The sequence below is a fragment of the Oncorhynchus mykiss genome, chromosome 28 (genome assembly GCF_057628025.1).
Source record: "Oncorhynchus mykiss isolate SJ-2025 chromosome 28, ASM5762802v1, whole genome shotgun sequence".
Lineage (NCBI taxonomy): Eukaryota > Metazoa > Chordata > Actinopteri > Salmoniformes > Salmonidae > Oncorhynchus > Oncorhynchus mykiss.
Window position 1 is genome coordinate 12,428,269 of NC_143049.1, and position 12,975 is coordinate 12,441,243.

At 40.7% G+C, this 12,975-nt stretch overlaps 1 protein-coding gene across 4 annotated transcripts in view; it reads right to left on the reverse strand.

Annotated features, from left to right (window-relative positions):
- Positions 1 to 372: 372 nt before the first annotated feature.
- The window catches only part of LOC110508549 (matrix metalloproteinase-16), a 41,322-nt gene continuing 28,719 nt past the window's right edge, over positions 373 to 12,975 (reverse strand). For all 4 annotated transcript variants that reach the window (XM_021589133.3, XM_021589132.3, XM_021589131.3 and 1 more), the window contains 5 exons: positions 10,127 to 10,344; positions 5,955 to 6,093; positions 3,470 to 3,620; positions 2,259 to 2,374; positions 373 to 2,016 (listed from right to left, as the gene is read on the reverse strand). In XM_021589133.3, coding sequence (XP_021444808.1) covers positions 1,649 to 2,016; positions 2,259 to 2,374; positions 3,470 to 3,620; positions 5,955 to 6,093; positions 10,127 to 10,344 — 992 coding nt within the window. In that variant the 3' untranslated portion in view covers positions 373 to 1,648. The remainder of the gene's footprint in view (positions 2,017 to 2,258; positions 2,375 to 3,469; positions 3,621 to 5,954; positions 6,094 to 10,126; positions 10,345 to 12,975) is intronic.

A 12,975-nucleotide genomic window follows, 5' to 3' on the forward strand; every position in this document is an offset into this window, starting at 1 on the left:
TGTGATGTGTTGTGTTGGTTTTGCCCCGAACCTTCTTTTTTTCATTGAGGCCAAAAAGTTTATTTCTTTGCCATGTTATTTCGCTGTGGAGTAGATTGTGTACACAAAAAAATCCCAATTGAATCTCTTTTTAACACGAAATCTTAAACTTTTACAAGGGTGTGTAGACTTTCACAAGGCACTGTATGGTATTGATATAGCTGTTGATATGGAGTTCATTATCCTGATTCTATCAAATATTTTAAAGTAAAAACAAAAAAAGAAGTACCACAAATGTGGACCACTCAAATCCCTAAAAATGTAAAAATATGTTTCTTCACGTTCACCGGGAATCTCACATACTGAGTCATCTCACACACGTCGAGAGGAACGTGACATCACACAACCACATTGATTTTAATATCATGGAGGGCAACCATGGGCAATTCAGAGACAATATACTGTAACATGTTTCTTGGGACCTACTGTATATTTTATTCACATTGACTGTACCTACTGTATATGCCTTCAGATCACAGCCAGGATTTTGCCACTTTTACGTTCACTTTTTTTTTTTTATCACACCATGTAAAAGAATACATGAAAAACCAACTGCTGTCACTGCCAGTCAGAAGAACAACATGTTAAAATATGTTAAGAAATGGACACAGTAAACCCCACTACCACTATCGTCATACAGATTTGTGGAGCCTACATACAGTAGATATGTTAACGCACACACACACACACACACAGACAGAGTCACGCAAACACACACACACACACACACAAAGAAACATAACAAAAGTAAGCTATGATTAAGGCAGTCTCCAAAATATTGCAGAGATGGTTTTGGCCCCCTGTGTTAGAGACAGACTGCCACAACAGTCTTATTCGGTTCTCAGCTCTGTTCCTAGCTGCTGCTGCTTCCCGTAGACCACAGACAGACAGAGAGCACACCAGACCAGACGGATGGCCATGGGCAGATATGGAAAAGACATGGCTAAAGAAAACGTAAGCGTGATGTCATGTAATGATGATGTTAGATCCATAGATTAGAATTAAACATCCCAACAAAGACTCTCGGAGCCGTAATCCGCACTAGGAAGGGAAGATAGGTCAAAGGTCATATTTGGTTTGGGTATCAGACAGTCCACCTCACAAGTACTAATATTTTAAAGATAATTAAATCCAAAAGCACAGAGTCTGGGCAACTTGAACTTTACTAGGACATGAAAATAAAAAGTAGTAGCCTATTACTAAATGGTCCACTGTACTGTAGGTATGTAAGGGCTTGTTAGGGGCGTGCAGAGACAGAGAAAGACATGGGTCCCACACAGCTTTCCTTTTTCTCCAATAACTACTGAGTGCACCCAATGATAGTCAAGAGTTAAATCAGACACATCTTCGTTGGAATTGGCAGCCACAGTCCATCATAGTCTTGAATGAAGACGTCTAGCTTCGCTCCCCCTTGCATGTCACAAAGAGGGCAAAGCACAGTTTGGAACATGTTAGGAGGACTCCTCTACTGTACTGCATATACTGTCCATCCACAGAGGGAGTTAGTTTAACAACTAGAGAGCAATAGGAGTTTGATAGCTCTTCCCACAGTCCCTAGTGGAAGTTACATACACCTCCCCTACAGTTCCAGTCCCCTCTCAGGTTTAGCTCAGACCCACTCCTGCATGGAGCGCTTGCAGTACAGTATGTGTCTCTGCGTGCTCTTCCTCCTGAACTGGAACACGGTGTAGAGCAGGACCATCATGCACAGCGCCAGGACGCAGGGGATGGCGATAGCCACGGCATTCTCTGTGCCCCCTGTGCTGTCCAGCTTGATGACGACGTCCACGTCACCGTTGCTGCTGTCGGAGTGGCGCTCCTCCACTTCCGGGGGGCTCCAGTCCCAGTCGGGGTCGGCCGGCGGGCCGTCGCAGCCCATGAAGTCCCTCAGGATGGAGCGGGGGTAGCCCGGCTCCACACGCAACCGCTGGTTGTTGAACTTCCAGTACTCCTTCCCCTTGTAGAAGTAGGTGAATCCTGTTCACAGGAGGAAAAAACTCAATATTTAAACATTCATACAAGTTAATAAAATGACTTGTGCCAAAAAAGTTTATCCTAAAATGTACATTTTCTAGTTTTAGAACACAATCAAAAATGTCCTGTACTGAGAAGCAAGGCATAAATAGGCTATATAGAGCAAAGAGGCCAATTTGAGTCATTAAAAAGAGATGCGATGCAGAGATAGAGGATGATATAGAGGGAGGAATGGGATGGCCTACCGTTGGCCTTGTCCACAAACGCCCCCTGAGGGGAGTCAGGGATGCCCTTCCAAACCGTGATGGGTTTGGGGTAACCAGGGTCCATGTTCCTCATGTCTTCGTTGTACCTCCAGTATCTAAAGCCGGGTAGGAAGGAAACAGTGCAGTCAATATCCAGAAATGCAGATGTAGGATCTTCATTTGAGCCAGTTTGCTAAAGGAGGGAAATCATCCTGGAGCAATAGTTAATTAGAATTATTATGTGGATTATAATTAATGATGTTTTTATAGGGGTTGATCAATTTTTTTTGCTTAAGTCGGACATTTCAAAGTGGAAATTCCAAACTTTAGAAGCTTTTTTGAAAACCCAAATACACTACAAGTTTGCATTTCCCTGCACACTCACTCACACACTCACACACAAGCATTATAATCTCATGATCTTCTACACGCACACACAACTTTTAAGGCTCAGGATAACGTTACGCTGTCATACACAGAGGGATGATGTCGTGGTCTTAAAAACAAAACTTCCTAGTGAACAGGGTGCTGCGGCATGATGACAGCGCCATGACAACTAATTTGATCTGCTCTCGCACCCGGGTCAGCACCTTCATATGATTTCATCTATCATGACAGCTTCACAAAATATCTGAGTCATATTGGTAAACACCATGTACTAAGTATAGCATCTTATTCTCTTATAGTCCACATACATAGATGGTCTCCTTAAAGTCCCTCAACATGGGGCGGCAGGGTAGCCTAGTGGTTCGACCCCCCGGGGGTGTCCGGGGGTGTCCTAGTAACCGAAAGGTTGTAAGTTCAAATCCCCGAACTGACAAGGTACAAATCTGTCGTTCTGCCCCTGAACAGGCAGTTAACCCACTGTTCCTAGGCCGTCATTGAAAATAAGAATTTGTTCTTAACTGACTTGCCTAGTTAAATAAAGGTAAAAAAAATAAAATAATAAAAACATTCGTGCCAATATCAGTCAATTCTATATAATTTAGCCTGTATCATTGTCATTGATAAAAACTAATACAATATAAGGTATAACCTAATTCATAATCTAACAAATCTAGTGTAACGCACAGACGGTCTCAAAGCCTCCATAACATGCAGGCCCCATTGTCATCAATGCCTGCCAGTCAATTCTATCATCAGCTACAATCTATTGTCACTATGAATCAAACCAATGTGGTGTCATGGAGAAAAGAAAAGGTAAAACAGACCTGTCTCCCTTGAAGAAGTATGTCTTGGCCACGTCCTCCCACCACACGGCGGTCTCTATACTCTGGGTGGGCATTCCGCTCCCAAACAGAGAGATATCCTGAGGGTAGGTGGGCTGCAGAGTAGTGTCCTTGACCACCCAGAAGCGGTTCCCTAAAAAGAAAAAATAGACACAAATGGATCAGTGGTCATAATTATAATTATCCATAATTATCCAGTAATCACAAACAGAGCCTGGGTCCAAACACGATTGCTATGTAACACTGTGAGCAGTATTGGCGCTATTGTGACTTTTAATTGATTCCAATAACGAAGGCTTATTACACTGGCGTACCGGACACCCCCGCAGCCCCCGGAAGGCGGAAGGCCCACACCTCTGGAGGCCCATCCGCATGTCCTCGATGTCTATTTTATTTACTTATTTAATCATTTTTACAGAAACCCTCCAAAAAGTAATTTATAAACCTTTTTTCATATTAATACGTACTAGGAAGCGACGTGTTTGTTTCTTGGGCTTCAGGAATGTGTCTGAAGAAGTGCCTCATGCCTTGAAAAAAAGAAACTGATTGAAAGAAACGGGATATCAGTGAGCAAAGGCCATGGTCCAGGCTACGACGCCGCTAGTGCAATGAGTGGAGCTTATCAGACCGAGAGAGTTTTTGTTCAGAAAACGATCTCTCCGCAGAAGCGACAGTTACAGGGGTGGTTAAAAAAAAAGAAGAAGCTTGATTGCCGTAGCAACATCAAGGAAACTGGGCAGAAGGGAGTGGTGCTTTAAATACAGTAGTTCTGTAACATCTTTAAATAAACCTCTCATTCTTCTTATTTGCTGGCCTCAACACGTTACGGAAAGAGAGGGACTGTATAGGAAGCTCTGGGGACAGGTCGTCTGGATACTGGACAGTCAATAAATGTGGCATTTAATAGATTGGTTTTACGCACAACAACTTTCTATCCAAGCTGGGAGAAAGCGTGAGAGCTCATGTCATGGAGGTTCAGGTAGGCTACACAGGACCGTTGTATATTTTTTAAAAAATCAATTGGGAGCTGATTAGTGTGCTGCTGCATCGAAAATTAATTTTACAATTAAATTTTACAATCTGCAATGTTTGAATCTCCTACTTTAATTACCGAACAAGTAATTACATTATTGCCGCCAGCCAGCAGACACTGTGCATAGCTTCGTGAAATGTTAGGATTAACATGAGAAAAGGACGACCAAATAGGCCTAGTAATAAACATTTATCCAGTCCATTAGCTAAAGCAAAGCTACAGGCTACATGCCCTGGCATCATCGATTCTATAAACAGCCACATAGACATGAAGGGGGGGGGGACACACTGCATTACACCAGTGACTTATTTGCATAGTTCAGGAAGAAGTAAAGAGCTACTATAGTGTTGTGAGTTTATTTAAGAGCTTTTGAAAACGAGTGTAATTATAATGAGTACAATAAGGGGCTACTAAAATGTTTTATTGTGAACGCAGTACAATAAGGGGCTACTAAAATGTTGTTTTATTGTGAACGCAGTACAATAAGGGGCTACTGAAGTGTTGTTTTATTGTGAACGCAGTACAATAAGGGGCTACTGAAGTGTTGTTTTATTGTGAACGCAGTACAATAAGGGGCTACTGAAGTGTTGTGTTATTGTGAATGCAGTACAATAAGGGGCTACTGAAGTGTTGTTTTATTGTGAATGCAGTACAATAAGGGGCTACTGAAGTGTTGTGTTATTGTGAATGCAGTACAATAAGGGGCTACTGAAGTGTTGTTTTATTGTGAACGCAGTACAATAAGGGGCTACTGAAGTGTTGTTTTATTGTGAACGCAGGACAATAAGGGGCTACTGAAGTGTTGTTTTATTGTGAACGCAGGACAAGAAGGGGCTACTGAAGTGTTGTTTTATTGTGAACGCAGGACAATAAGGGGCCACTGTAATGTTGTGTTATTGTGAATGCAGTACAATAAGGGGCTACTGACGTGTTTATTTTTATTGTGAATGCAGTACAATAAGATGCTACTAAAGTGTTGTTTTATTGTGAACGCAGGACAATGACGGGCTACTAAAGTGTTGGGAGTCCAGTCCAGTAAGTAGCTCCTCCACGAGGGAATAAATAAAGCATGATGCTCTCTGTGATCCTGCTGGGTGACAGATGTCATGTTAATCTGCCTGATGGAGGGATGCATGGATGGAGGAGGGGCTGAACTCTCACCCGTTATCATACAGTACAAAATTGATGCTATTTAGATCATATTTCTACTAATTGCATTGGCATTCTCTTGTACTTATCAATATAACATTGTGAAGACCACAAACTGCTTTGCTCTGTCTTTTTCCCTCAATTGCTCTCCTCAAACTACCCTTCAAACGTAATGCTACCTTCTGCTGATACAAGAGTAAAGTAAGCTCCCTTTCATCTCCTCCATCTCTCTCTCTCTCTCTCTTCTTTTTTCCTCTCTATCTCTCATTCCTCTCTTTCTCTCACCTTTGAAGAAGACAAACTTCCCTTCGCTGTTTTCATAGACGGCGTCGATCTTGGCAGGCAGGCCTTTCCAGAAGTAGTTGATCTGCATGGGGTAGCCAGGGACCACCGAGTTGTCCCTCACCCTCCAGAACCACTGGTCCTACACACGGTGCAGACAAAAACACATGATCTTCACCTCCTTCTCTGTGGTAGCGTAACCTCCACATGTAAACATATCTTTTAACATCTCTCCATCCAAAGTCAGGGGACATGGTCAACAGTGGAAATGTAATAATAACCATAAAATCTAGCGGTCAAACAGACATGGTTCCAATAATTTCCCCACCATTCATTTTCCCCATAGGAAATGTTAGAAGCACTTACAATAAGGGCTGTGTTTCGTGTAGGCTTACCCGGCGTGACGTTTTGATAACCTTTCGGACAAGGTGACTTTTATCAATATTAGTAGGTTTTATTTACTCTCAAATTCCAAAACGCTAGTTAGCATGGCTAACAGGTATTGTGTCAATTTAAAACTTGCACAAGACAGTTCACCGAATTTTAAATTTAAAGAAATTTTTCATTTTTGGAAAATAATTTAATATCTGTGTTTATCAAAGATAGAAGGGTGGAGTGGGTGGAGTCCTTACCTTTTTGAAAATAAAAGCAAAATTAGCGCTGTATTTACATCCCTTCAAAACAAACCTTTGTGAACGGCTTTGTTAATCATTTCAAGTAGCAGTGGACCTAATTGGTTCCCCAATAAATTATAGACCTCAGGAGGAACACCATCACAACCAGGTGATTTGTCTTTATTCATGTTATCCAATGTCCATTTGAGGTCATGAAGGGAGATGTGGGCTCCCTGGAAGCTGGCTTCTTCAGTTGAAAAAAGACGAGTTCTTATGGCTTTTAAAAATGATTCAATCTGGCTTTGTGTGGATGTACAATCAGAGGTGTACAATTATTTTATAGAAACGGGAAGTAATTAGCAATTCACCTGATTCAGATTCTATAGTTGCAATATACTCGATCATTACTACAAAGCCTGTTAGACAGTAGACGACTGGATCGATTACCACGGAAGTAAAGGTTGAGTCTAACTTGATGGATGTCAAATTCTGCTCTCTGTCGTATAGATTTAGATCTGTCTTGACTTTGAAAAGAGTAGTCGCTACCTAGTCTGATAAAAGTGTTTGTTGAAACCGCTCTAACGTCGTTAACAACTTTTCCAATTCTGATATCTTCATTAATTGTGATTCATTCAGCCCAGATGCAAATGCAGTTGCATTGTTTTTAATAAAACCTTCAATGACATCCCATAAAATCGGATGATCATCGACTTAATTTTTGTCAATCATTATCAATTATTTTAATTCAGTTTGAAATTGTTCACAGAAAGTATGATTTTGTAGTAAGGAATCATTAAAACATGTGGTTCTTTTAGGAGGTTCTGGCATTTGTATCTGGCAATAATAAGCATGGTGATCAGATATGCTAATATGCCGAATTTTTATTTTCATGATTAAAGAAAATAGAGGAGTAGATAATGGCACGAAATCAATATGGGATAATGTTTTGTGCCTGTTTTAATAGATAGTGTACTTCTTTGCTTTAGGGTTATGAGCTAGTCAGGCATCAATAAGGTTGTAATCAGAGAGTATATGTTGGAGAGCCTTGACTGCCTTTGGATTGGAGTTGGTCTCATTAGTTTTGTCCCGCATGTCCAAAATGGCATTCATGTTTGTCCCAATAACCAGTTGGAATTCACTTAATTCTAACAATATGCTGCTCAGAGAATCAAAAAACATAGGATTATATGAATTTGGAGCATACACATTAATAAAGGCAATTTTCTTTCCATTATGGATACATTTAAGGAAAGTGATTCTGCCTTCTTGGTCTTTGCCTTTACCCAAGATGGTACTTTTTTATTTCTTATGTGTCGCAATGATTACCCAAGCAAAAAAAATGTATATTTTAATATATTACAAGTATACTGAAATATACAAAACAATCAAATAATATACTTCAAATTCGAGATGTATTTTTCTAGTATATATTAAGTAGACTATAATATATTATATTCATTGTTTTTCAGTCTTGTAGTATACTATAAATATGCTATCATCAACCTTCAATACACTTATTAAGAGTACACTTTAAATTAATCGTTTTTCAGTCTTTAAGTATACTATATTGGGGCGGCAGCGTAGCCTAGTGGTTAGAGCGTTGGACTAGTAACCTAAAAGGTTGCAAGATCAAATCCCCTAGCTGACAAGGAACAAATCTGTCATTCTGCCCCTGAACAAGGCAGTTTATCCACTGTTCCTAGGCCGTCATTGAAAATAAGAATTTGTTCTTAACCGACCTGCCTAGTTAAATAAGGGTAAAATAAAAATATGCTTACTATCATTAAACTTAAACACATTAAAACTGTACTTCAATTTCAATCGCTTGAGTTGCAATTTAGTATATTCATTCAAAATACAGGAGTTGTTTCTCATAAGTTGCAGCATAATTCTTTATTTTTTTCATAAAACTCTTGTGAGTGATCAAGTGCACTATAAGTAAGTATACAGTGCCTTGCAAAAGTATTCTTACCTCTAGTATTCAAATTTGATTGTGTTAAAAAGTGGGATTAAAATTGATTTCATTGTCATTTGTTGTCAACAATGAACTCAAAATACTCTGTAATATCAAAGTAAAAAAATATATATTACAAATTAGATCACTCAAATATAGCCATTGCATAAGTATTCAGCCCCTTTGTTTAGGCAAGCCTAAATTAGTTCAGGAGTAGAATTTGGCTTAACAAATCACAGAATATGTTTCATGGATCTGTGTGAAGTAACAGGGGTCGACATATTTTTTTTTTGTGACCAACCCTTCCTCTGTCCCCCACACAACATATGTAAGGTCCCTCAGTCAAGTATTGAATATCAAGCTCAGATTCAACTACAAAGACGAGGGAGCCTTTCAAAAGTCTCATAAAAAGGGCAATGATTGATAGATCGGTAACAATACAAAAATCAGACATCGAATATCTATTTAAGCATGTTCAAGTTAATAATTATGCTGTGGATTATGAATTAAACCACCCAGACATAGCAAAGGTAAGTCGTTCTTCTGAACTGAGCTGCAGGACAGGAGTGAAACTGCTAAGTGATGTTACCATGAGGCCATTGGTGATTGATTGTAAAACAATTACAGAGTTCAATGGCTGTGATGGGAGAAAGCGGAGGATAGATCAACAACGTTGCAGTGACTCCACAATAATGATGTAAATGACAGAGTGAAAAGAATAATACAAATATACAGAAGAAAAATATTCCACTTTTGAGAAATACATATAAATATACTTAAGGTGTATTTAAAGTATATTAGAATACACATTAGTATCTAATATACTAAAAACATGTATTTAATATACTTAAATGGTTATAAAATACAAATAAATTGACATTAAATGTATTTAAAATTGTTCCAATTTAGATCATTTTAAATATACTTAAATACATATACTTAAAATATGTTAATGGAGTATGATTTAAGGATATTTAAATATTATTTTTCGCTTGTGTGCGTGCACCTTTAGTTTTGTTTGGGGCTGGTGAAAAAGCAGCCAGTTTGTACAAGTAGTTCTCTATTCTGTGTGTGTCCTTTTGGAACAGGTGTTCTCCTTGGGACATTGCTATATCAATATGGTTTCTTGCTAGAATATCAAGACAGCTGGAATGTTTGATTGGTGAGTTTAGGCCTCTCACATTCCATGAGAGAATAGCTAGCGTTGCCATTGTACCCCCCCAGCCCATGGCTGTAAAACAAAAAGCAGGAGCCACAGGAAAAATCACTCATTTGTCGTTCCCCCCCTCACGAACAATCTGATATTGAGAGACGCCATATTCCCACAGTCGAATTGTGGACAGACAAATTCTAGCTGCTGGAGCGCAATAGACCTACTAGTTATTCCTTGTCACACAATGAATGTTCCACACCTTAATATGGTGTTAATTATTGACAGGTTTGAGGAAATAAGTCCATCAATTTATAGTAATTTACAAAAGAAAGCAGCGAAAAGCCACATGTTGCAATGCATGCCACCGGAACCGGAAGGAAAAATCTATTACCTTTTAACACTTTGTAGATTTTATATGGTAGACAAGTGTACATTACACAGTATGCCGACCTACCTTGAATACGAACAGCTCCTGTCTGAGGATGGCCAGGGTGTTGAAGCCTCCGTCGCAGATGTTGGGCGTGGCGTAGGGGTTAGAGGGTTTGGCGCCTTGAGGAGGGCGGTGGGGCCGTACCTGGCGGTCGTGCTTGCGGGGTTCCGAGGGGGAGTGGAAGCGTGGGGGAGGGGCCGTGGGCGGGGCCCTGGTGGGCTGGAGAGCCCTGTCTGGTGGACCTGGAGATGAATGGGAAACATTAGCCAAACCAACTAACTAGCTAAGGGCATAAAAAATATACATATTGTCATTGAACATTATCATTGAACATGTATTCCTTAAATGAAAACAATAAAACAAATGTTTTTTAAATTATATACACAATACTATTACTATACTACTTTGCGTAGATTTAGTGTACTAAACAGATTGAGGGCATTACTATAATATAATATTATGTAGGAAATTAAATGCAGTACAATAGATACAGGTAAATACCCAAATAAAGGAAACACTTGAGTAAATGAAGGATACAAAGTGTATTGAAAGCAGGTGCTCCACACAGGAGTGGTTCCTGAGTTAATTAAGCAATTAACATCCCATCATGCTTAGGGTCATGTATAAAAATTTAAAGTTTAAAGGGTGTGTGTGTGTGTGTCAGTTATAAGATCACAACCCAATTGAACACTGGTGGGAGATTCTGGAGCGTTCCCTTTCAGTCAGTCAACTTCAGTACAACCTACTATGGGTAGTCGCACTCTAGTTGAAGGATCTACAATCACGCCTGACAAGGCAAATTAAATCCACGCCTCACTAGAAGCCCAGTGTGAGGCTCGGATTCTTTCAATTATTCCACTCTTCACCTCATGTGGTCCCGTGTGGCTCAGTTGGTAGAGCATGGTATGATTCCCACGGGGGACCAGCATGAAAATGTATGCTCTCACTACTGTAAGTTGCTCTGGATAAGAGAGTCTGCTAATTGACAAAAATGTAAAAACAGGAACGATTCACGCTACTAACACAAACAATTGGAAAAGGAGACTGTCTTACGTTGCGCTAACTAAACTGAGATAGAGTGGGCTCACCACCTGTACTCTGTACTAGTTATCATAAGTTTTCTAATCACAAACAAAGTTATTAGTTATTCTTCAATTTGCTGGTGCAATGAGTAAGATGGCCAACAAAACGACTGAGACGACGATGCCTAAGTGTGTGTTTGGTTTGGTGTCGAGATCATGCCCCCAGTCATGAGGTTATAGCATTTCTCTGAAAGATACTCACAATCTATGTATAGTTTGTCTCGGGTTTGGAGCATGCTTAGGCGGCCCTCAATCAAACCAGTTTGGGTACGCATTGCCACGTACTGTGTACAGACTCCCTGGAAAGACGTGTAGCATTCTTGAGGAAGCTTGGAATTACTGATGGTGACTTTCCTTTCCCGAATGCTGGAAGCGGAGATTTGGTGGACTGCCTGGGCTGCCTGTGCCCAACTCGGCTCCTGTGCACTCTGTCATCGGTTACGGGAGGCTACTCGAAGAGAAGGGGCATCCTGGTTCGGTGGGTACCTCACAGGCTGCCTCGGGCAAGCACTGCTTGCCTCTCTTCCCAGACTTGTTGATGAAGGGTCCGGTCCCACCCCAGTGATCCGTTCCTATGTGGTCTTTCGAGACCGGGCTAGCTAAACAAGTGCTGCATAGCGTGCTAGCCAGGTTGGCTAACTCACTAAGGCGAGCTAGGTATTACTAGCTATTGCTGCCTACTCATGATGGAGTTTCTGGAGTAGCTCTCTTGTTTAGTATATGTATCATTAAGTCGCTTGGTTATTCTAAACATACCGTGCAGCGGTCAAAGAGGCTAGCCTAGTGTCATGACGTGGCCCTTTCTGGGTGTGGATCCCCCCCCCCCCCCTTGTTCCTCACTCTCTCTCCTAAACCCAAGTTTTGTTATCTCAGGTCATAAATTCTTGGCAGAGGCTCTCTCCCCCTGGTCATGCAGAAAGAGAGGGAGAGAGTACAGAGAGAGGACAAAGGACTTCACTTTGCCAAACTCCTAAATCCCCAAAATGGGAGAATTAAACCATTTCTACTTTTGAGAATGTGGGAATGGTCCATGGACACTAAAGGGAGAGTTATGATGACTAGTCCGTGGCCACACTCCCGTGAGCCCAGACATCACATTAGACGTCACGGCCCTTTTCCACTGAACGGTATCTCTTAACGTGTACATTTCCCAGCTGTCTGAAACGTATAAAACCCACTCCTGATGAAATTCACACCAGACCACGTAAACCCCGGTGTAAACTAAGGTTGCAAATGGTTGAATTTCTAAGACCAAAACATGCCAGGTGACGCTGGTGTGTGAAGTGGATTAAACTACAACTCTACAATACTATACTACGTGGAGCATTGGCTACACGGCTGGAGTTAAACTCTGAGACTATCAATCTCTACAGAATAAGTGAGAAATTTTAGACGACACAAATTACTAGTCTTCAGCTAGAAATTACGTAAACCTAGGACAAGAATACAGACAACTGCCGAAACACCTATTCTATGGCAACATCTCCGAATGGTATTCTGAAGTATCCGTCTAACAACATCAAAATACTCTAATCTTTGGGGGAAACGCAACCAGAGAGACTCTGATGAACTCTCCAGCAGACAGACCAGATTCCAACAGAGAAGACAATGACATACGGGCGTAATTCATTGCAATTTCTTTTTGAATGAGTGGTCATTCATGTAAAGTATTAGTAATTTCTATGAGTGTTGTAATCCTCTGAGTTTTCCGCTCTTTATCGGTCCACACCCCTTTTCTTTTGTCTACCAAGCCATCATATCGGCTTTGACAGCTAGGGAGTCTTTTCTTTG